Below are 24,626 nucleotides of genomic sequence, written 5' to 3'. Positions count from 1 at the left end.
AAAAATAAGGATACTCTTCTGATCGTCAATCATAAGACTGTACATACTTGTCTGCCTTATCAGTGAAACATGAGCACTCATACATGAAGACAAACTCCTATTATCCATCAGTAATTTCTGAGGCACGTGACGAAGGTGGAACGTGTCTGGCCTTTTCATATCGTTACTGACTGCACTTTATATCATAGGAAGCAAAATTTGCAATAATAGAAATTTTATAGAGTAAATTATTGGAAGATATCGGGAGCTTGTCTACACCTTCATTCTCCCAGATTGAAAAAAAAAAAAAAAAAAACTATTCTCTATAGTGGGCTGTCTCTGGTAGTATATGAAAACGATAACGAGGACCAAATAATGACCCAAGCAACGATCATAGTGTACATGTCATCATTCGACTGAGTGTATAGTTGCAGGCATAATATGGATACATCTTATGATAACAGTAAGCAATGACTTTCGAAACCCATTAGCACGGTCTTGGGAACTTGGCAAATTTTCCGTATGTTTCGTAATGGTTTCAGAACTATTCGTCTAAAAACTGGAGCGATATTGTTCTCAGCTGCGCGAGTACATGGCTATCAGTGGTCTCCGCACTAAGATGGAGACTACGATGTATTTGTTCAGTTTCTTTCTTCTTATTACTTCGCCTGTCTTTCTTCCATACACTCGTATAATTCGATATCATTCCTTCACCGATTCGCTTTATATTTTTGTACAGTGATACCTCCGGCACATGCTCCCGGGCACTTTTTTTTTTTTCTTTTTTCATTTAGGGTTTTCAAAGAGCTTGTGGGGTTAATGATGAAGCCATACAAACATATTTAAAGAAGTGAGGAACAGGAATCCATAGAGTCTACCATCTTTTGCTAAGATGTGTGTACTGTACTATAAGTGTAACTGTGTAGACATCTTCCTATATTGCCCTGGGAATGTGACAGTCTTTAATGTATTCTAACTTGTGACTCATTATAATAGAACATATTGAGAAAAACCGGATGTGTTGGTTGCGCATAAAACATAAGAAGAGGCAGGGGCTATATAAGAATAAATAAAACATCAGGAAAGACAAAACAAAATAATAAAAAAAAAAATCCAGTAGCATCAGAAAATAAATACACTATTAAACAAAGGAGAGGAAATCAATACCTAACAATGCATGAGAAATATCTGGGAACGTGATATAATTATTACATGACTAATAAAGAAATTTTAAAATGTAAATGTTGTAAATGTCTGCTTTTGGTCTGAGGTTCGTTTTACTTCATTCTAACTGCTTTCAGTATTTTTCCTTCGTTTTTAGTATGATGAGAGAATCCCCCTCCCCCTTTTACATTATGTTCGTCCAAATGATAGAGGTAGAACTCGATTGAAATATACGAGTCCTTTCCATAAAGTTTCTTCTTACGTATCAAGTCCAGTATTTCCTTCATTATAGTGTAAAGATTGGTGGGAAACATTAATAAGAGAAATTTTCAATGGAAGCTGACTGGAAAGAAATTAAGGAACTCTAAGAATACAAACAGTTAAAAAAGGAAAGATTTTGTAAAATAAAACTACTCAGGTAAACCGTGATATTCTAAAAGTTAAGTACGCTGTTATACAAGAATGAATTACATCCTTGGAATCATAATTTAGCGAGACTAATCTGCAACAGTCCGAAGCCTCAAGAAGTGAATAGATTTTATTATTATTATTATTATTATTATTATTATTATTTACTGCATAGTTTGCTGCCAGGGAAGTAGATAAATTTCCTATCCTTAATCTATTCGATCATGGGCTTCTCATTCTCTGTAATTCTTGCTACTTTCAGACGATTTTTTTTTTTTTTTCGTTCGGGGAAGACGTCAGCTTGTGAAAGGGTTTGTAAAGGCTAAACTATTCCATTGAGTCCAAGAAGCCTCTCTTACGCAGAATAAATATTCAGGAACGATCAAATATAAAATCATAAATGCACAATAGTACTAGACTCTGTTCACTTTATCCTGGCCTGAAACTGCCAAATCTGTATCTTGGTTGCTAAGTTGTAGCGGTAGATGAACAGGAGAATTAAGTGCTATCCACGAGGAGTTCTATGAAAAGGATAAAAAGCCATAGTATTGTCTTATTTTCGAAGGTGAGCTACGGAAAATAAGCTGCAAAAGGACGAAAATCATGACCAAGTTAAAGTGAACGAATTCTAACAATAGTTGCAACTCCAGGCTCGTCTGTACGTGAGCCTAGTGAACTGTAGGCTGAAGCTGACCCTTTCCTGCAGACCACCATCCTCGTTTTCAGGGGATTGGGAAGGGACTGAGGAACGTTTGTATAACAGGGCAGCTCCCCACGCTCCAGTTATATCATTGTCACCACATGAAGGCGTCCCTCTCCAACACGATAATCATGCGGTAAAATAATAAAGATAACGTTTGCTTAGCTTCGCCTACCCCTTCGTACTACGTAAAATGGAAGTTGCTGATACCGACTTTTATTTTTCCACTACGATGGCGTTCTGACAGATTTTATTCTGTGTGGAGAGATTTTTTTTTAACTTGAGGGGTTAATGTCTTCTTCTTCTTTTTTTTTTTATGAACTTCGATAACAGATATTTCTCCTATGCTGATCAAAATTATCTGTTTGTGGCCTGATGAAGGCGAGAGAGAGAGAGAGAGAGAGAGAGAGAGCATCACCGAATTGAAGGTGAAAGACGAATATCAGGAGGAGTAACACAAACGACAAATCTTGCTGCTTGATCTTCCTCTTCGACCTAGAATATATAAACAATTTTTCGCTGAGTCATATTGTCTTGTGACACCGCTTCCACCAAATAAAATTCAATATTCTTCATTCACAGTCAAATCACACCGAATCCTTACAGCGTGAAGGTTTCTGTGTCAGGATTTCCAAGACAAAACCTTTTCCCCTTTCGCCTTTTATTCCTCGCTCACATTCATGGATAATCTGGTAAAGGAAATAATAGAATATTTTCCCGGGAGAGCAAAAATAGTATCAAACTTTCCTAAGTTAATCGAAATCTTGACAAATTTTCCAGGGATAATCGAGATCACATCGCTATTTCCTGTCAGAATCGATTTCCTGTAGCCTTTGCAATGGAGAATCTGAATTCTATTGCGCTGAATGCCAATATTGCGATGTAAGAATTTTTCCCTGTGTTTCTGTTTTACTGTAACTGCTGCTAGACGACTGCACCGAGGTTTAGAGAGCCTCTTTGTCCTCATGGCGGTGAAGAAGGCTATTTCTAACTCCGCAAATTCTAAAGGTTACTGTAATTCTTAGCAAAATAACTCAGCCTGGCGGTAACGAGAATGAAGTACGGACCTAGTGAAGAGCTTAACTATTTTTGCCTTTTTTTTTTTCCTGGGGTGGAGGTAGTGTATGTGATTTTATTCTCCTCAGGGAAAACTATTCAGTATTAAGCAGATGACTAGGATTGTTTCTCAGTCTTTCCCTCTTCACTTCTTCACCACGATGACGTCATTTGAAATTTCATTCATGCAATCTCCATGTAAAATTTTTGAAGTCTGGGATACCTCTTGTATTGAAGGATTTGGAAATGCTTTCCTTTAAGCTCCAGAGGCTGAAAGGCTTTACCTGCATGACTTTCTTGTGGGAGTAACATCAACATAATATATATCAAAATGCATTGTTCTTCTGAGGGAGTAGCTTAATATGCGAAGAATCAGCTACATAAATTGGCCAGAACCCATAGCCGGCCTGTCAGCTAATTATCTATATTTATCTACACTATATATATAGTATATATTTATGTGGTAGGTGGGGGCGCTCACCGTCCACTCACTCGATGTAGTGCTGCTCTCGGGTGTCTGCCCTTTCCTCTCCATCCTTCTTTCCTTCCATTCTCTTCTGTCTTTCTTTCCTTCATTCTTTCCTTGTCCTTCTGCCTACGGGTGACTTTACACTTTCTTTCCTTCATTCTTTCCACTTCCTTCAGCCTGTGGGTGATTCTACACTGAGTGACAAGCCAAATGGTTTCCTGTGCACCAGGAAACCATTTACGACGCTGGGTGGTAACCATATAACCAAATTTTGGCGCCTGGTGGTTTAGTGGGTAATTATTGCGCTCCAATCGGATTGAGCCGGTGAAGGTTTATATCCAAGGAATGGTTGGGGTTGATTGCTCATGTAATGCCACTCAGGGATGAGTGAGGCTGGTCACTCTCATCTTAAATGTCGGGACCAACTGCTTAGCCCCGGGCTCCTACGCTCCTCATGGGGCAATGTAGGATTGGATGATGGATAGATGGATGGATATATACAGTATTATATATATATATATATATATATATATATATATATATATATATATATATATATATATATATATATATACTTGTATATATATATATAATCGAGAGAGAGAGAGAGAGAGAGAGAGAGAGAGAGAGAGAGAGAGAGAGAGAAAGAGAGAGAGAGAGAGCAAAACTGAAATGAGTATGTCTTACTAAATCTTATTTGCTGGTGACAACCATTATCAACTGCGAGGGGTAGGCCATTCTGTGTGACGACGCTTTATTTTTCTAATTACTGCTAGCTTCAGACAATTTTATATGATTTAAAATAGTCCTCTCTTGTCTGGGTAAAAGAAATCTAAAACTAAACCTTTCCAGTTAAAAAAAAAAAAAAAATCCCAGGCTGAATACTGTCCGGAAAAAAAGTCAGCGTTCTAAAAGGACTGGCTGCGCATCACTAAGGGATGAGAGAACAGCTTTTATCAGAATGAAAAGTAAACTGCAAACATAATGACAAAACTGGACAAAGAGTGGACCGGTAGAAAAATGTCGCAAAAATAACCCATTTTTTTTTAACATATAACTCATATCACGCTGAGTATGCAAGGGATAATGAAACACACACACACACACACACACACACACACACACACACACACGAGAAGAGGTGGCTGCTGTATATACATTTGTAAACATTATTTTCACTCGAACCCTTTGTGGTGCAGGAGCAAGAGACTGAGATTCATCAAAGTAATGACTGCCGGGTGTAATTAATGTAGTGGCCTAGATCAAAGCGATGTACTCGCATTGCACAATGCACAAGTAAATGTTTTGTATAGTTGAATCTCTGGTTCCGAGACAAGAATAGTTCATTGCAACCCCAAGCACAATGTATATGGTAGAGTAGTTTATTATGGGTTCACACGCTGTTATGACAACTGGTTTTATTATCGCTAGTATGGGACTCGAACTGGTGCAAGATCATAGGCATATCGGAGCAGCAGTAGACTGGAGAGGTCGTTATTCCTTTATATTGATCTGTTTGGCCTAGCAGACTCATCGACCACAGGTAAGCAAATGCGTGTGTGGGGTCGTCCAACAAATATAGTTAACTGCGGACGCCGTGTAGGAACAGGAGTCCCCTTGTTGTAGAAGGCGCCTTACCAGGGTCTGACCCGGGTCAATCCCCAACCATGGTGCAGAGAAATATGGGAAGGTTTGGCACTTTGATGGACGCAGCCGCTGTTCTACCCAAGATTCACAGCACCACTACATGTAGGCACCCTGTCAGCGCCAGACTAGAGAGGTAAATGTGTGAAGTACGTAGAGATAAAAGTACCTGAAGGAAAAATAATGGCCGGTGCTACGATGGCCTTGATTCATGACAGAACTGAATAAAGAGGCTGCTAAGAAACTATACCCAGGGGTGTTCATTCCCACATTAACACAAGATATGAAACCCTGGGATGGCACGAGTTTGTAATGACGAGCGTTAAAGCAAAGGCAAGGGTAAATTTTAAACTATATATGGTCTGCGCAAGCTATCTAGATGAGAGATATAAAGATTTGTAAGAAGTTTGAGTTATGGGGAGTCTGCGAAAAGACTGTCCCTGAATTTTACGGCTGTGTGGGAACGGCAAATAACAATACTATAGTGAGTGACAGAGAACAGGAGGAGGCGTCGAAGGTCGATAAAAAACTGGATGGGCACAGGGACTGAATATTCGAGATAATGAGGAATGGGATTTGAGGAACGTTACGAAATGGCAAAATGCAGAAACGGACGAATAAACCACGTACCGGCATATATATATGCGTATGACAAAGGTTGCATCGGCAGCATGGCTTACTTTTAACTTAGAAACTGGTGGAAAGACTCTTACCCACAGGCACTTACAAGGCGATTTTAAAGAAAACTAAATTGTGAAAGTTGAGTGGATGAATGTGTGGTCTGTTTTACTGGGTTTCTTACTGACAGCCCTGTTTTTATCCTCATATAGTCCTCCTTGTGCATCCTCTGAACCCCACCCTTTAGTGGGAAATAGGCGGATGATGATGATGATGATGAGGAGGAGGAAGGACTCCCGATTCGACAATGTAAGCTAAAGACCGCTGTTGTATACTCATGTACATTTCCTTAAGCCTGTGGTATTACTGAGACGGAACAACGATCCATGTTATACTGCAGAAATATATGTCACTGTAGGCATTTGTTGAGTGGTTTGTGATTTATCTCTGGTTGTTTATCTATCTGTCTATCCATTGCTTGGGTGTCGACTCAGCAGAAAGAAACTCCAGGCGTTTTCATTCCTACTCAGTGACAACCCTCTTCCCAGACACTCCCTTACACTCTATTGCACCTTATATGTTCATCTAGTTTTCGGTCCCTTATTCATCTCCTCCCAAACGACGCTTCCATACACTTTCTTAGTCTTCTCTCACTCTGGTCCCCCACTCTTTCTCTTCCCAAAGAACACACTCTCTCTCTCTCTCTCTCTCTCTCTCTCTCTCTCTCTCTCTCTCTCTCTCTCTCTCTCTCTCACATAAACTTTCCCAGTCAATCTCCCACTCCCTATTCACTGCATAGTGGTAGTGTTTGGTGTTATGTTTACACTGGAGACGACGTTGCGAATGGTTCTTGTCACTGTGAGATGTTACTGAAGCTGAAGGGAATGAAGCATCGTACTGTTGCTTTTTGGCCGATCAGAAGTAAAAATATTTGGTTTTGAATTATAAGATAAGACTGTGACTGTGTACATTTTTTTTTGTTTATGTAAAAGTACTGCAATCCTTCTTCTTGTCAGTCCCAAACTGTCAAAATGTTATAGGCAAAGAAATATAAGCAAACAAATTGTTGAAGAAAAATAACATCGTATTCATGTTTTCAGTTCATCCGTCACTAACGCTGGTTTTATCAGTAAATACTCTGGCGACGCTGAGCCTAATGTGACGAAAGAAAAGCCAATATGGAATTTCCTTTTCATCTCTTTCAGGCATTCAAAATGTTGGGTTTAGAATTATCAGTAAAGGTTCTTATGATACGAACATTTATTAAAGCAGAAATCACATCGTATTCCTGTTTCTGTTAGGTCCCAGACAGGCAATATGATTGGCTAAGAACTATCAGTAAAGGCAGTGGCTAGTTGAACATAAAATATATAAGAAAAAATTACATCGCGTCCTTGCACTTCGTTCACAATAAGCAGGGAAGATGTTAAGTTTTGAAATAGAAACAATGGTTGTGGCTACGCTGAACATTTATTGACGGAAGCTTCGTCATGTAATCTTTAAGTCAGCTCCAGTCGGGAAAAAACTGAGTTAGATTCATAAGAGGTCGATGAAAATGACGAGGTGGGCAAAATAGCAAACTTGTTGATATATCGTGCTTGTCAGAAGGGACGAGTCGGACACGTTAACGAACTGGTACAACTTAGGAACTGGCTTCTTTATCAGACCTGGGCAACTTCCTAACAAGGTGTCAACAACGTCTTTCATCAACACGGAAAAATTACTCGACAGGTTTTCACGAGCAAGAAATACACCAATATAACGGAGAAAGAAGTCAGAGAAAAGAAAAAACGACTTCTAATCACAAACTTAAACACTAACGAAAAAGTACACATTTTCTTCTTCAACAGAATAAAATGTTTTGCATTTTATTAGCTATTTTTGTATTATCTTACTCAGTTTAGGAGGTAATTATAAAGTGTAGGTGTTAGATATGAGGTTTATTAACCCCTTTGCTACTAACGAGCTCTCTTAATTTCAATAAAATCATATGGTTGTAGAAAGAATATACAAAAACAAGGTTGACATAAAGAACATTCAGAACAACAGAATGAGAATGCAGAAAATGAATAAGCAGATAAGTGGCTGTCAAAGGAGAAACGCAAAAACAAAAATAGGCCAAAGCAGGTCAAGGATACTACAAAGAGGTAACATTACAAAGATGATATAATGATAGGCAGAAAAGTGGTTGCCTAACAGGAGGTACAGAAGACCAGAGGAGGCTAAGGACACTAGAGAAAGGCAGCATTATAAAGGTGAAATTGGTGAGAGGAAGAGATAGATGACTGCCAAAGAGAAACGCAAAAAAAAAAAAAACTATAACATGCCAAATGAGGTTCAGGATCCTAGAGACGCATAACAAAAAAATGGTGAAATAATGAGAAGGGAAATAAATGAGTGCCAAAAAGGAACCGCGAAACCAAAAGCAGGCCAAAACGGGTTGAGGATGCTTAAAAAAAGAAAAGAAGAAACATTACAAAGGTGAATAATCAGGGAAAGAAAAATGGTTGCCAAACAGGAGGCATATAGAAGGTGAAATACTGAGGAGGCAGATAAACGATTGCTAAAAGAGGAACGTGGAAGCAAAAACAGGCTAAAGTAGGTTGAGGATACTAGAGAGGAGCAGCATTACAAAGGTGAACTAATGAGAGGAGTGAAGTGTGAAGGAGAGCGAGGGCGAGGCAAAGAGAATCAATAATACCCCACTGAGGACCCTTTACTCATTCCGGATCATGATGCCCACTAGAACGAAGCTCGGATTGTTGTTGCTCTTCCTTCAATTGCTTTCCTTTTTGCCAAATGGCCTATGGATCTGTCTACCTGTCTCTGGATCTATTGCATCCCTGCACTGGATTGTACCGTTGTTTATCAATCTACTTTTCTGTCTATTCCGTCCTTGGTTGCTTACCTACTTCTGGTCATCCACTACCATCTTACTGTTTTATCGTTGCTTATCTATTTATCTGTTTGTCCATCTAAATGTCTGTCTGTTCACTTATCTACCTATTCATCTATTTATCTATCTATCACTCTATCTACCTGTCCTTTTGTCTGTTCGTCTATTTCTTTATTATCGGTCAACCTGCTCTACTTATTTGTTCCCAGTCAGAAGGTGCCTGTATTGTTGTATATCATTTTACTTGTGTGTCTGTTTCCCTCATGTAGTTGCCTTTTTTACGCTGTTTATGGTCAGTCAACCTACCCATCAATTTTATCAGTTCGTTTCTTGCAGTTGCTTTTATTGTTGCCTAACTCCACCTTTTTATTTATTATCTGAAGAGGCATCTTCCGAGGTGTGCCTGCGTCAAAAACTAGCCACCTGGACCTTTTGTCCCTGTTGAGTAACAACCCTAAACTTGGAAAGGCACACCACCATTCCTGCATATTATCGCTGCTTTTGGATTTATCATACTTGTTAGAGAAGCACACGGAACGATTTTACCTTTTCAGCATTCTGTATTCCGAGAAGCCAACTCCAGCTATTTTTATACCCACTCTTGCGAAACGAAAGAGGATATTATGTTTTGATCGATGTGTGTGTGTGTGTGTGTGTGTGTGTGTGTGTGTGTGTGTGTGTGTGTGTGTGTGAACAATGTATCTCAGTTTTCATCCTTTTAATCGAGGATGGTGGAAATGTTGAAGGTCTGTCATGGGGCTGACCTTTTTTTTTTACAGAGTTTGGTCAAAGTTTTACTTAAAAGAGGGAGCTTTAATAGCTTTTTCTCAAATCTGACCATAAATGGAGGAAGTGTTGAGGGTAAGGCAAAAACGAATTAACTGGATGCGAAGAACAATCAAAGGTCAAGGTCGCAGGGCAAGGCCATATTTTGAACTATGTGCCCATGAACCAAGTAAAGCAAAAATCGTTTTGAATTTTTTTTGGACCAGATTTAGCTGACCAATTATTTTCGAGAATAATAGGTCAGTGGTCTAGGTAGCATGGAAATATCAAGTTAAAAGAATTATTGATTTATACTAACCTTTACGGGAGGGTTCAGGATAAGGCAAGGGCAAGGAGATTCAATTTTGAGAACAATCAATCATTTATAGGGAGCAGACTGTAGCACCAGTCCAACAGAGCGGTACTCCCGAGGAGGATGGCACGATGGTGAAAGGAAGAGCTGGAGGTCTCGTTTCACCAGCCCTCAGGACCAGTTCCTGAACATCTCCCTTTGCTGAACCTGTTCAGTTCTTTCTCAGAGAGTAGGCCAGCATGCTTTCACAAACCTCTTCCTCCAATTGTCAACACAGCACTACATGCAGATCACATAGTCACACCTATTTCCCTCCCTCATTTTCATGAAAAGAAGACACCTGTAATCTGATGTATGGATTACTTTTTTTTAATTAATTTATTTTCCTTCCTCTGTCCATCTTGTTTGAAAAATGGGTCAAGTTCACAGGGAAAGGTAAAAAAATAAGGTCACAGGTCGTCACAGGGTAAAGTCAACTCATACAGCGCTGTTTCGATTTGAATCGATGTCGGTGGAAGGCTTAAGGGTCAGAAAAGAATGTAATTCGATACTGATAACGGTAGGTGGAAGGTTAAGGCCGCACGGCAAAGTCATTTATGCGGTCCTTAGACCAACTGGTGGACGCGGGTACATTGCTCTCTGAATGCGCCTTCTTGTTGTTTATTTGCTTGTTTTATTACTTTTAATAGTCTCTACGCTGCTGTTAAAGAGAGGTGTATTTTTCTCTTTTATATTTGATTTATTTTTGTTATACGAAAATAAGAACAACAGTTTCTTACTTTACCAACATGGGTCATGAATAGTCTAATATTCACCATCTGTTTCTTTATAATGTCTTTCTATTTTCGGTTAATGGCAAGTGTACCTTTTACTTGTTATCATTGCTGGGCGAAATGAAGTGCAACAGATTATTCCATGTGCAAACCTGGCCTGTGTTTATCAATATTTATAATATATACACATACAAGTACAGTATAGAATTAAAGTTTGCGGAAATTGTACGAGTATAACGGTGATGATGATGATGATGTTAATATTATTGTTATTATTTATGCGGGAGAGGAAATTTGTTTTTAATACTGTACGAAGTGAATGTCTACAGTTTTTACCTTTCACTAACCTGGATCATGAGTAGCAATCCCCAATTGTAGTTGCTGTTCTTGCTGCAATTGCTGTTGCTGTAATTGTTGTTGCTGTAATTGTTGCTGCTGTTGTTGTTGTTGCTGCTGCTGCTGTTGTCTGAGATGTTCCTGTTCAACCTTGTCGCTATCCGGCCTGCCTGGGGTCATAAGCTTAACCTCCACAGAGTCTCTTCTTGCTCCTCCCAAAGCGGTCTCTGTCTTGTCCTCGTCTGGCGGGACGTCCTCGTTGGCTGCGGCTCCCCCACCTCCGCCCCCGTGGCCCCCAGCCCTTGCCCTGCAGCGGAGTCTCGTAGCCAATACCAGTACCCCTAGGGTGAGGGTGAAGGCGGCCAACACCCCAAACAGGAGAACTAGAGGAGGCGAGGTGGCTCCGACGGGGCCTTCTCCCCCCTCTGTTTCTGCAGCCAAGAGTGGCAGATGTGATTAGGTGCAGTAGACAGATAGCTAGATACACAACTAGATTATTAGATACGAAGATGGATTATCAGATGCTGACAGACAAACACTGAGAGATACATTGGTAGGCAGTTGACAGATAAAGAGATATAAAGGAGAGACAGAATAAAAGATTGATAACCAGAAATGATGTTACATAGCTTGATAGCCAGTCGAAAAAAGATTGATATGAATTAATGTACATACATGAAAGAAATTGTAATAGTAGAACAGCTAAGGAGAGGAACATGGCTTCAACTGGGCCCCCACCCTCTTCTGTGTCTGCAGTGTAATTTGGCAGGTATGATTAAATACAGTAGATGAGCAAATACACAGAATGAAAAATGGATAATGATGTGACAGTCTTATCATAACACTAACAGTCTGACTGGTAGCCATTTGACAAAAAGACTGCTGTATAAACATATGGATAGTTGGACTGGCGTGGATACTATCTCTGAAAGCTAATTTAATCACATGTGTCACGCAACGTTCAACCTGATCACGTGAATGAGTATTAGCTCTAGGGCCTCTTTTAGTGATGATTATGAGAATCTCCATTAATTTCTGTACTACCAGATGTCTCCCTTAACATCGTCAAGCCATGGCATCAACTGAAAAGTAGTTGTACTCAGACTGAAAAGTTTTTAATATTTGGTTTGTCATTTCAGGGACTAGTCATGCATTTGATATCAAACATTTTTTTTTTTTATTCAGTGGCAACGTTTCATCATTGAGAAGAGTCTATCGTTATCTTGTGGAAAGAATTTCATCATGACTGGCAGGTCTCTCAGTTTATAGAACAATTTCCACGAGATAATAATAAAATATTATGCAAAATGTGAATCAGTACTACAGGGATATGAGAATATCAACTCACTCAGTTCACTGATAGACTACAACCTAGGTTAATTATTACAATGTAAACAGTTCGTTGAAATTTAAGCAATTAGTTATCGAATAAATGTACGAATATCATAGGAAACTGTTCATAAAATATTTGCTCCCTTTAGTTTTCACTCACCTATAGCCACTTCTATAGTGAACAAAACTGACTAGTGTGAGGGAAAAAAATCTAATTTCTGTTGCCGTCATCGGATCAGTGGAGAAGGTTTCCCGTTCATAGACGAGAACGCAAAAGGCCATCTTGAGCTAAATAAACTCGCCTATGGACAGCAGGCACTGTGCATCATAGTTTTAAAAGTTGTTGTCGCAAAGGGTTAGTGTTTTCATTCTTTAGATAATGAGGGGCCATCCATTACAGAGGAGAATGTCAAAATCATCGGTGATTAAAGAAACATCATAGGCAATAATCAAGGTGTCATTAGTTGCTGTCTCCCTCCCAGCTTCTCTCCCCTCTCGTTCTCCCCATTACCGCCTCCCATTCTTTCAGTTACTTTTCATTACTCGATCTACCATTCTTCCTTTCCCATTTTCCCTCCCTGCCCATTTATCGTCTTTCCACATTGTCATCAGTGGGCTTTAAAAATCGGCTACTGTCTCCCTCTCGATTCTCCCTCCCTCTCATTCTCCCCATTACCGCCCTTATTCTCTCAGTTACTTCCCATTACACAGTCCACAATTCTCCTCCTTCCAATTTTCCCTTCCTGCCCATTTTCCGTCCTTTCGCATCACTAACCATTTTCAAATTTCTTCCCATTAACCAGTCATCCCATTCTTCCTTTACCATCCTCCCTAACCACTCTCCCTTCATACAAATTATTCCTTATTACTTTCCTTTACTCCATCACTCCCTATTCCTTCTCTCTCTCTCTCTCTCTCTCCACTACTCACCCATGCGGTTCTCTGCCACCTTGAGGGAGAACCTGTCCAATGTGTACGGGGGCGACCTTCCCCTCGCGTTGTATGCCACCACCCTCACCACGTAGTCGAAGCCCCCTGCCAGGCCTTCAAGGGTAAAGTTGGGGGAGGCAGAGCTTAGATTGGCTACCACGCGCTCACTGCCTGGCTCCTTGACCTATTTTGAAAGAGATTTTTATACTGTGTGAGCAAAACTCATGTGATGAGATTAATGCAGAAAGTAGGTAGTGGGAGAAGAGACAGAAAAAATGGGGGACGAAAAGGCAAAGAATGGCAAGAGAAAGGAAAGACAGGATCGTAGAACATATGTGATTTTTGTGTTTCTTCTTTTTTACCTGAGGGAGAGTATGGTGAGTGGGGTGATAGAGGAAGAGGGAAAGAATGAAATGGAAGAGATTGAAAATTCCGGAACGGGAGAGAAACTGAAGAAGTGATTAATTGGTAGCTAAATTCAGATTATGAAGCACACTCTCATCCTCGCACTTTTCCCCCTGATTGGCGAGAGATTCCATGTGAGTGAGGAAAAGGATGAGGGACAGAAGAAATTAGAGGAAAATGCAAAAGGATCTGAAGAGGAAACAGAAGGGATAAAAGAGGAAAATTAGGAGAATCTGGTGTAGGAAGATATGGGAAAGAGAAAGTATGAGAAACAGTAACGAAAGAGATTGAGCGAATGAAGAGGTAAAAAATGAAGACGGAGTGGAGAATCGGAAGGAGAAGAAATAGGAAGTGGAATATATGAGAAAGGAGGGGGAAGCCAGAGAAATGGGGAGGATGTTGGGGTGAAAAGGGGCGATAAAATGTGAAACGGAAGAAACGGAATCAAGGAAAAGAAGAGGAAACGAACAGTGACAAGATGGAATGGAGGCTCATTTCAGACTGGCAACCCCACTCTCACTCCTGGATTCTTTTACCTGTCGTGGGAGTGATCTGGGTGGACGGTGAGTAAGGAGGGAAAGAAACTGGGAATGGATAGAAATAAAGGTGAAGGAAGCAAAAAAATAAGTCAGAGCTGACAGAAAAAAGAAAAGGCATAAAGAAATAGTAAGGGAAAATGAGAAGACACTGAGGTAAAGGGAAATGAAATAGAAAGTAAGATGAGGGAAGAAGACAATGAAAACAGAGATAAGTGGAAGGACGAAAATCAAGTTCAGAGTAAGGAAAAAGAAAAGAAGAGGAACGTCAGAGAAAAGAGAGAGAGAGAAAAAAATGATAAAGTATGAAAGGGGAGACAAAATGATAACCAGAGAGAGGGAGGAGAAATGGAGTTTACTGGGAACGAAGTGGAACAGGAGTTAGGAAGATGACTGCGTAACTACCAGGCTTCTTTACTTGTTTCGAAAGAGATATAGGTGGCTTGCGAAAAAGGAGAGGAAAAAATGGGGAATGTAGAGAGAAAGGAAATAACAAACTGAATGTTAAAGGTAAGCGAAAGACTAAATACAACATGAAAAGTCAAACTGAGAAGGGCAGAAGGAAAGGAAAGATGCAGAGAGGAGGGTAGGGGAAAGGAAAGTATGACAGAGGGGGAAGAATGAAAGTTTGGAATAACCGAAAGAGAAATATGGATGATGACTATGCAAGATACCTGATTCCCTCACTGAAGGAGAGAGATTGTAGTAAGTGACAGAGGAGAGAAACGGTGAATGAAAAGAGAGAGAGAGAGAGAGAGAGAGAGAGAGAGAGAGAGAGAGAGAGAGAGAGAGAGAGAGAGAGAGAGAGAGAGAGAGAGAGAGAGAGAGAGAGAGAGAGGATGTGGAGGGGGGGGGGATTGGGAGACAAGAAATAAACACAGAGGGAAGCGAAAGAGAAAGAAGAAGGATTATTAAGATACTTGGCTTCTTGACCAAATGGTGAGATATCTGGGTGGTGGGTGAGTGAGGAGGGGAAGAAATAGGGGAAAAGAAGACATGAGGTGGAGGGAGAGAAAAGGAGAGATTGATGGGGGGGGGAGAAAGAAAAGGGAAGGATGATTGCATAGGATAAGTGACTCCTTGACTATTTGTGAGATAATTTTTGAGTTTATGGTGATGAAAAGAAGAAATGGGAAGAAGAAAAAAAAAAAAGAAATGAAAAGGCGCACTATAAGACATAGGAGGGACTGAGAAAAAGGGAAATGATTAAATGAGAATAGAAACGCAGAAGTGGAGGAAGGAAGAGGAAGAAAGGAACTGGTTACAGGAATGTGAGAGGAAGGTAGGAGAAAGAGAGAGAGGGACTGAGGAAATGGGACAAGAAATGTAGAGGAAATGGCGAAAAAGATGGAGCAAAAATATGGGAACAGAAAAAAGCCAAGGAAAAAGAGGGAGGTAGCAACAAAATGGGTATAGAAACGCAGCCAAAGAATGGAGAATGTGGGAGTCATGAGATGAGAATAAAGAGAGAGAGAGAGAGAGAGAGAGAGAGAGAGAGAGATGCGAAACTGTACACCAAAGGAAAGAGGGGAAAAAAAGAAAGAGATGACCATGGAAAGTAATGGGCTCTTTTACCTGGTTAGGGACGAGATTCTGGTCATTGGTGAAATGAGAAAAAAGTAATTCTGAGGAAACGTGAGGGAGAAATTAACTCACGCAAATTTGAAGGGAATGAGGGATGGAAAAACAGCAATGACCTGAATGTGCGACTGAGTAAAGTAATAAAGGAGAATGTGGAATGAAGTGGGCGAGGAGAAGAATATACGGGAAATGAAAGGCAGAGAAAGGAGGAAAGAAATTAGAGGTATGTACATATAAGAGTCAGGTGAATGAGGAGAGCATATGAAATAAAGGAAAAGCAGGGTAATGGGGGGAGGAATGAATACAAGGAAAAAAGTGGCCAAGTGTAATAGGCAACTTCATAGCGAGGAATATTGGGGGATATACGTGAGGGGATGACTGAATGATAACTGAAAAAGTGTTAAAAACATCAGTGCTTAAACCTGGAAAAAATATACGAATATGCTGCTCCTGTAGCTTAATTTTAGAACCCTACGTAAATAGGGCCACTTACTACCAGTCTACAAATTGGCGTTTATGGGCCAAGGCTTTTAAGAGTTGGAGCCCGAGCAGACGAGCAGACTTACAGGCAGGCAGGCAGATACACAGACATATACACAGACAGACAAACATATGTGCCAGAAAAAATCACTTATCGCTAATGCCAGTGATATTATCAGATCACAACCAGGGTAATTAAAATAAAAATTACATTACATTCACAATATTAACACCACCACCACCACCAGTACCACCACCACCACCAACAACAACAACAACATCAACAACAAAACAGCAACTACTACTACTACTACTACTACTGTTAGTACAGTAATAGCTACAATAAGACAACTATGCCAACTGAAACAACAATATCACCACTACCACCAGCACCACCGTCATTAACAACAACGACAAAAATAGTACACGATAACAATAAAGTAAACAGATAAGCGGTGTATAGGAGAATAAAGTTTAATAACAACAGCAAAACGGGAAGCAACGGAGAGGTAAAAGAAACAGACAGAAAAAACAAACAGGCATTTTCACTCTGAGGGCCCACGCGGCTTTAAATCCCTTCATCAAAGCAAACCCGGACACCAAACTGTTTATTCTGAAAGGGATGGGGGAAAAAATCACATTGGCTTGAGGGACAATGGGTGATAATAATAGATGATAATAGATGGTGTATTGTTATTAGGGGTAGCGGGGTGTGAGGTATCCATAGAGACTGCCCGGAAGACATAATTGTGATTTTTTGTTTATCAATAATAATATAATAATAATAAAAATAACAACAATAATAATGATAACAATAATCTTAGTATCATTATTATTATCATTATTGTTGTTGTTGTTGTTGTTGTCGTCGTCATCGCCATCATTATCATTTTGCGTTATTATTCACGCTTTTTGCGGAACGAGTGCGGGTGCTATGTTTTAGAGGTGTGTGTGTGTGTGTGTGTGTGTGTGTGTGTGTGTGTGTGTGTGTGTGTGTGTGTGTGTGTGTGTGTGTTTGTGTGTGTGCTAAAGTTGGAAGAAGAGTTGTGTAAGTACAAAATGGAAGAGCATAATCACGATACACAAGAGCAAAGGTCGTTTCGAGAGGCAGATACTGACGAGAAAGATGTATATATGGAGACGAGAAGATGGAAGAGTGAGGAGTACACCAAGACGTCGGTGGAGATGTAAAGTAAGAAAAAGCAAGTTTGAAGAGAAAGATGTCGAGTAGGAGGAGAAGAATGTGTGTGTGTGTGTGTGTGTGTGTGTGTGTGTGTGTGTGTGAGGGGATGGAAAGAGAAAAGGTAGACCAAGAACGATGTGGTGTGCTACATGAGGAAAAATAAGAAAAGTGGTTTGTTGTGAAAGAGAAGGTCGTGGGTGAGTGTAAATAAGAAAATGCAAGCTTTTCTTTTTTTATTATTATTATATGACGCGGCTTATAGGATGTGATGTTAGGCTAGCTGACATAACAGGCAATGAGAGATGGGAAGAAAATCATGGGGGAATTACGAGAAAATGGGAAGATTTTTATTTGATCAGGGCCATTCGTTTGTGCTGAAAATCTGCCGTGAACTAAAAAATCTCTCTCTCTCTCTCTCTCTCTCTCTCTCTCTCTCTCTCTCTCTCTCTCTCTCTCTCTCTCTCTCTCTCTCTCTTTTCTCTCTCTCTCTCTCTCTTTTACATTTATTGTTAAAAAGGTTATTCGCGATTTTTTTTCTTTTACAATTGTGGTGCCTTAGATTTCCCTTGAACACAGTATTATCGTCTGACGCTGACCGAAATAAAATGCAAATTCAGGATACGGGCTAAAGGCTTAACGAGAAACTAAACTGCTCTAGCACAGGCACCCGGATAAAGAGCTTACATTACAGAGGGAAAACAAGGAAAAAAGGAATAAATAAAAGAAAACTAGAGAGTCATTCAGTGGAGAGCATTTCTCCGACAAAGGCAACGTAATTCCAAACCACTCTTCATAAAGGATTGGGGTGTCTCATCACTGATTAGGGTTTCACAAGAAGTGTTTTCCGGACCCAGAATCTGTAATACGATCCAGATCGGTCCCAAAAGTTAATCGCTTGTTCCCTGGGACATGGGCTATCTATCCACCAAATTTGGTCCCAATATTTCTTTTAGTTTTTGAGTAATCCTGTTAACAGAAAAACAAACAGAGAAACAGCGATGAAAACATACTATCCCTGCCGGAGAGAAAAAGGACGTAGATATGCGAAGGCAATAAAGAACAATGGAAAATAGAGAGATACTAATTAAAAGAACAGACAGAAAAGAAGCAGAGGAAACAGAACGATAAAATATAGACAAAGAAAGAAATGATAAATGGGAAACAGATATAAGAAGACACACACACACACACACACAAACACACACACACACACACACACACACACACACACACACACACACACACACACACACACACACACACACAAAAGCACAGCAATACACCATGGATAAAATGAAAGAAGATAGAAGAAAAGTTGACTAGGAAACAGAAAAATATACATAAAAACAGATCACGAAGTAAGAAGAATAGGGGAAAATATATGGGTGGAAGGGAAGGATAGGTTACATTACAAACACCATGAAGGAGAATGCAAACTGGCGACTACCAACTTATCTAAAGGCGAATATTTTTGAATTCGCCTTGTGACCTTGACCTTGGAGACATTATTTTCCACGAACTTCAGTTCAGATAAAATCTGTTTGAACTGACTGCGCAGTGACCTTGAGCTTCGACATTTCCTTGTAACCCTCACCTTAGACTAACTGCTCTAAAAATCGAATCTCTTTATCTTTGTTTTAACTAAATCCCTCCCACAAAACTTAGTCTACACCGAATAAAAGGTCCTTAAGGTGACCTTGCAATGTGACTTTGGCATTTGATCTACAGTAGTGTTCTAAAACAAGATCAAAACTGTTTTAACTTATTTGTTTCACACACACACACACACACACACACACACACACACACACACACACACACACACACACACACACACACACACACACACACATACACATTAGGGTCAAACTCTGACTTTGACTTGCAACCTTACACCATTAGCACGTTGTTGCCAAAACTGATTCATTCATCTTGTCTGACGCTTAAATCTCCCACCAACTTTGGTTCATATCAGATTAAAAGTGTTTTAGTTGACCTTGTCCTGTGTCCTTGCCCTTTGGCCGTCAGTTGTGAGACCATGAGTTTTGGCTGATTGTACGCTAAAAATACATCCCTATATACTTGTCTTATCCACGGTTGTTCCACAAAGTTTGGTGTGAATCGGACAAAAGTTGTGTAAGTTGACCTTGCCCTATGGCCTTTACCTTTAACTGTTGTTCTAAAATGCAAAAGGTGTACTCCTGAACGGACCATCAATGCCACCACCAAGTTCGGTCCAGACTGGTTGAAAACTGAAATATTCTGTTAAGTATACACACAGGTGGAGCTTTGGTCTTGCCTTGTGGCCTTGGCCTCAGACAGGTTTTGCTCAAAACTTAATGGCTTCATTGTTTTAGTCTCCCCCCCCCCACCAGTTTGGTCTAAATTGAAAAAAAAAAAATCTGATTTTGCATAGTTAAAGGTTGATCTAGCGCTGTGACCTTGACCTTTGATCTAGTGTTCTAAAAAAAAGTAGGTTTACTTTTTCCCTATATTCGAATCCCTCAGACAAGTTCTATAAAATCGGAAGAAGAATGTTACTTTGTTCACACACACACACACACACACACACACACACACACACACACACACACACACACACACACACACACACACACACACACACACACACACACACACACACACACACACACACACACTGATCAGAACATAGCACCCGCTCTAGCTTCCCGAGCCGCTAGTGTGATATGGTATAATGCAAGCATAAACAAGCATAAACCAGGGGCTTTTTTTTTAATTATTATTTTTTTTACGAGACAACCATCTAGGCATAATGGCAGGAGATCCTAGAGGACATGGGAAAAAGAATAAGGAAAAACAGAGATAGGCACAGAAATAGTGAACCACGAGAAAAGGAAGCGCATCAGAGGCGCAGAGAAACAGGAAGTAGAAAGGGAGCGAGGAGGAGGAAACGGGGACAGAGGCTGAGAGAAGGAAAAATGCGGAAAAACATCACTAATACATGAAAGTAGGAGAGAACACGCAATAACTGAATAAAAACATTAGGTAAAGGATGAAGGAAGGAAATGGAAATGAAAATGATGCGGAGAGACCATGAACATAATAGCAGATCATCAGTAGTAGAAAGATGCAAAGTTGAAATAAATGAGTTTTGTATAGGCAAAAAGACTACTAGGTGAAGAAAACTCCAAACAAGAATATTCACAACAATTTGGAGAATAAATGACAAAAACAAGGATTAATAACATCGATTTACAGGCACACGCAGAGAGAGAGAGAGAGAGAGAGAGAGAGAGAGAGATGGGTATAGGAGGGGGGAGTGGAAGCAGACTTACTAGAGCCAGAAAACGTTGAGTAAGTCCCCCGTCGAAACCCGGGGTGCAGGACACTTTGAGGGATGATACTTGCTGCTCCACCACAACACAGCTTTCCACAGCACCAGGCACTCCTGCAAAGCCAACACCGCAACAGTTATTTACACTACGCCATTCTTTACTAAGCCATCCTCCACTATACCACACTCCACTGCAACACCTTCATTAAGCCAGCGTTCACCTCACCACCACCGCAACCACTGCCACTACCATACCGACCTCTTTTCTGCATGAGGCTGGGATGCGGTAGGATCTAAAACCATGGGAAAGAAATTTAAATAGTGGGAAAGATTTCACTAGCATTCTCAGCGAAATAGGACACTATCATTCACTCCTCAAACAAGATACCAGAGTCCTTGCTCTATCTCAGAGTCCTTCGCCGCATGAGAATTTACTAAACTGTTCTTTACTTCATTAAACAATACTCCAGTACATCGTCCTCTGCCCACCACTCTCTGCTGGCAGACATCACCTCTATTTTACAGCGCTACACACCAACCGACATTGGTGCAGCACAACCTCCACAGGTAACATTAGGATCCACTAAATTATCTTCCATTGCACCACACACTGCTGCACCACGCTCCACTGCATATGTACCACGCTTCAGCTAAGCTGCCAAAACACTTTTCACCCAAGTTACAGTATGTCCACTGCACTAATCCCCACTAAAACATCCTCCACGATTCACTCAAGCACGCCATGCCTCACTAACCTATCTTCCACTTCAGCACACTTCACTGGACCATCTTCCACTCACTACACACCACGATATTGCAGTTCAGCACAGTCACAAGCACAGTTACTATACTCCATTCCCGTACTAAGCTCCACAAAACCTGGACCCAAATCACACTCTACCACAGTCAGGCAAGAAGCACAAGTACGAAGCTCTCTACAGCAACCGGCACCTCTGCAACACCACCGCCATAAATACTTCCACTCCATCATTCTCCACTGCACTACACTCCGCTATACCATCCACCATTGCTCGACAGGCCAATACATCAACGCCTACACAATCACCAGTAGAGTTACTTGCACTAGGCTACTCCTTTCTCCACCATGGTCTTCTCCATTGAGCCACGTTCTGCCACACCAACAATGCACGTACGATCACAGCCCATCACACATCACCACCTACCATTCCCCACATCTCACCACACATCGTCACACAATCACCACAGTCAACCACACATCATTCACCAGAACTCACTATAACGCAACACATATCGTCAACCACACATCATACACCATAACTCACCATAACCCAACACATTGTCACAAAATCACCACAATCCACCACACATCATTGACAAGAATTCACCACAGTCCAACACAATTATCGTCACGCAAGCACCACAATCTCTCCCTCACCATTTGCCACCGTTTACCACGCATCTTGAAACATTCACTACAAACCACCACCGCATTCCACAATGTCTCAAGACCTAGCCAAAAAGAAGCCCCATATTTCACCACACGCACACCTATACTCTACCATTATCTGTCATTCATCACAGTAGCCACAGCACATCACACATCGCCACCACCGCAGTTAGACTAAAATACACTTTCATCCGCTTCATCATTCACTATACAAGTATTTATCTTAAGACTGTACATTTTCCTCATCTTGTTAGCATATTTCGCAATGAACCTCATCTCACCGCACCTCAGACTATAAAAACCATCACACAGTCGCACATCACATTTAGCACATGACATTACACCACACACACACACACACACACACACACACACACACACACACACACACACACACACACACACACAGACATCTTCATCACAACCCATGGCACATCACGACCACATGCACTGTACACCATGGCTTTCATTACAATTCACCACACCACACGTCACCACATCCGCCACACATTAGTACATCTACCACACGTCACTGCCTCACTTACCACAAGCCTCCAGATAGATCACATGGCCCTAACAATCAAAATCATCCACCGAATATCGCCACCACATCCTCCAAACTTCAGTCATCATAGCAGTCTACGTCACTATACCACCACATTCACCACATGTCACCTCATTCACCACACATCATCATATTCATCATACATCACCACATTCATCATACATCACCACATTCACCACACGTCACCACATTCACTAGTCACAACATCCACCACACTTCACCATATCGACCACACGTCACTGCATCCATCACACGTCACTACAGTCACTACTGGTCACCACATCATCGAACAAACGTCACCACCCTAACCACTAAACGTCACCTAACTCACCACACTCACAACATGTCGCCGCATTCATCACCCATCACCACATTCATCACACATCATCACATCATCTAACAAACGTCACCGTCCAATCCACCACACGTCACCACACTTACCACACTTCACCACATTCACCACACGTCACCACTCCATAACACTCTGACACTCCTGCAGTCCTAATCCATTAAGCCAACTCTCCGTGCATGACGTTTTTACCTGCATCTCTATGTGACATTATTTCAGAATTGAACATTTTTATTGGCATTTGTACGTATCGTTTCGAGCAACTAACTATTCCGGATACATAGATTTTTATTACGTTGAAGCGATGGGATCTGTGGATGTTGATTAGTTTTGGATAGCGCCGTTTTCCTGATTTCAGAGAATGATATATGTACAGAAACGCTTGCTTAGTTCAGGGATTTACTCGTATTATTATGATTATGATTATGATGATGATGATGATGATGATGATGATGATGATGATTATTACTGTTGTTGTTTTTATTGTTGTTGTTACGATTTTGTTCCTTAAAATTATTAATGTCGCTCACTCAAGAGGCAATCAGTTTACTTGCACCTGTTTTCACTTATAATGAATTTACATTATTCGCACATATTTTAAGTTCCTCCTGAAATGCGTACGAGTAATTCCCACTGCATAACCCTTGACATTATTCTCGTATTAAAAGTTATAATGGTAAGCACACACATTCGTCTATGGGTGTTCAGCTTTTGCAGATATGAAACTGTAGCATGAAGCTTCACAGATTTACAGGGGTATATCTGTGCATATAATGAGGCTTAATTACTGTCATTATTTTCTTATTAGAAGTGCAGAAAATTTTATCCAGAATCAATGTGAAAGGATATATATCCAACTCTGTCGGCTCTGAATCACTTCATACACCCATGTTGCTACGTCCATTTGAGTGTGTGTAGTCCATTACGGTACAGTAGAACTGGGGACCTGTATTTTATGCTACGTCAGATTATAACAAACCAGCCAGGCAACAGAGAATGCCTCACTCAGTCACTCACTCCATATACGTATTAATACACTGATTATTTTCCTGGTACTCAAGTATACATCCACAGAAATATTTAGGAACGAGGTAGTGTTGAAATGCATTACTCGAGGATGTATAAATTGTTTCTACTGAATAGAATCTATCGTATCTCGTTCTTGTACCCTTCATTTTTTTTTTTTAGACAGTCCTTTAATACTGAGGAATTTTATAGGGAGGTCCTTTTTTCCCCTCCCTTCACAACAAGGAATCCTTTGAAAGATTAATACAATTCTTGATGTTAAAAAGGATAAAACACGATGAAAAACAAAATCTCGTCTTGAAAGGATTCATCTTTTAAACAGTTAATGGACGAAGTGAAAAGATAACTGGCTGAAAGCTCGAATGAAAAAGAG

At 40.5% G+C, this 24,626-nt stretch overlaps 1 protein-coding gene across 1 annotated transcript in view; it reads right to left on the bottom strand.

Annotated features, from left to right (window-relative positions):
• The window catches only part of LOC145409229 (uncharacterized), a 259,152-nt gene that overhangs the window by 8,210 nt on the left and 226,316 nt on the right, over window positions 1–24,626 (bottom strand). The window contains exons 13-15 of the mRNA XM_080279712.1: window positions 20,886–20,998; window positions 13,384–13,567; window positions 11,213–11,552 (exon numbers count right to left, since the gene is read on the bottom strand). Coding sequence (XP_080135838.1) covers window positions 11,213–11,552; window positions 13,384–13,567; window positions 20,886–20,998 — 637 coding nt within the window. The remainder of the gene's footprint in view (window positions 1–11,212; window positions 11,553–13,383; window positions 13,568–20,885; window positions 20,999–24,626) is intronic.

The sequence above is a fragment of the Coenobita brevimanus genome, chromosome 80, assembly GCF_032717465.1.
Source record: "Coenobita brevimanus isolate Jiangsu-jjx chromosome 80, ASM3271746v2, whole genome shotgun sequence".
Lineage (NCBI taxonomy): Eukaryota > Metazoa > Arthropoda > Malacostraca > Decapoda > Coenobitidae > Coenobita > Coenobita brevimanus.
The sequence above is the reverse complement of the archived record's forward strand: the minus strand, read 5'-3'. Positions and strand labels throughout refer to the sequence as shown.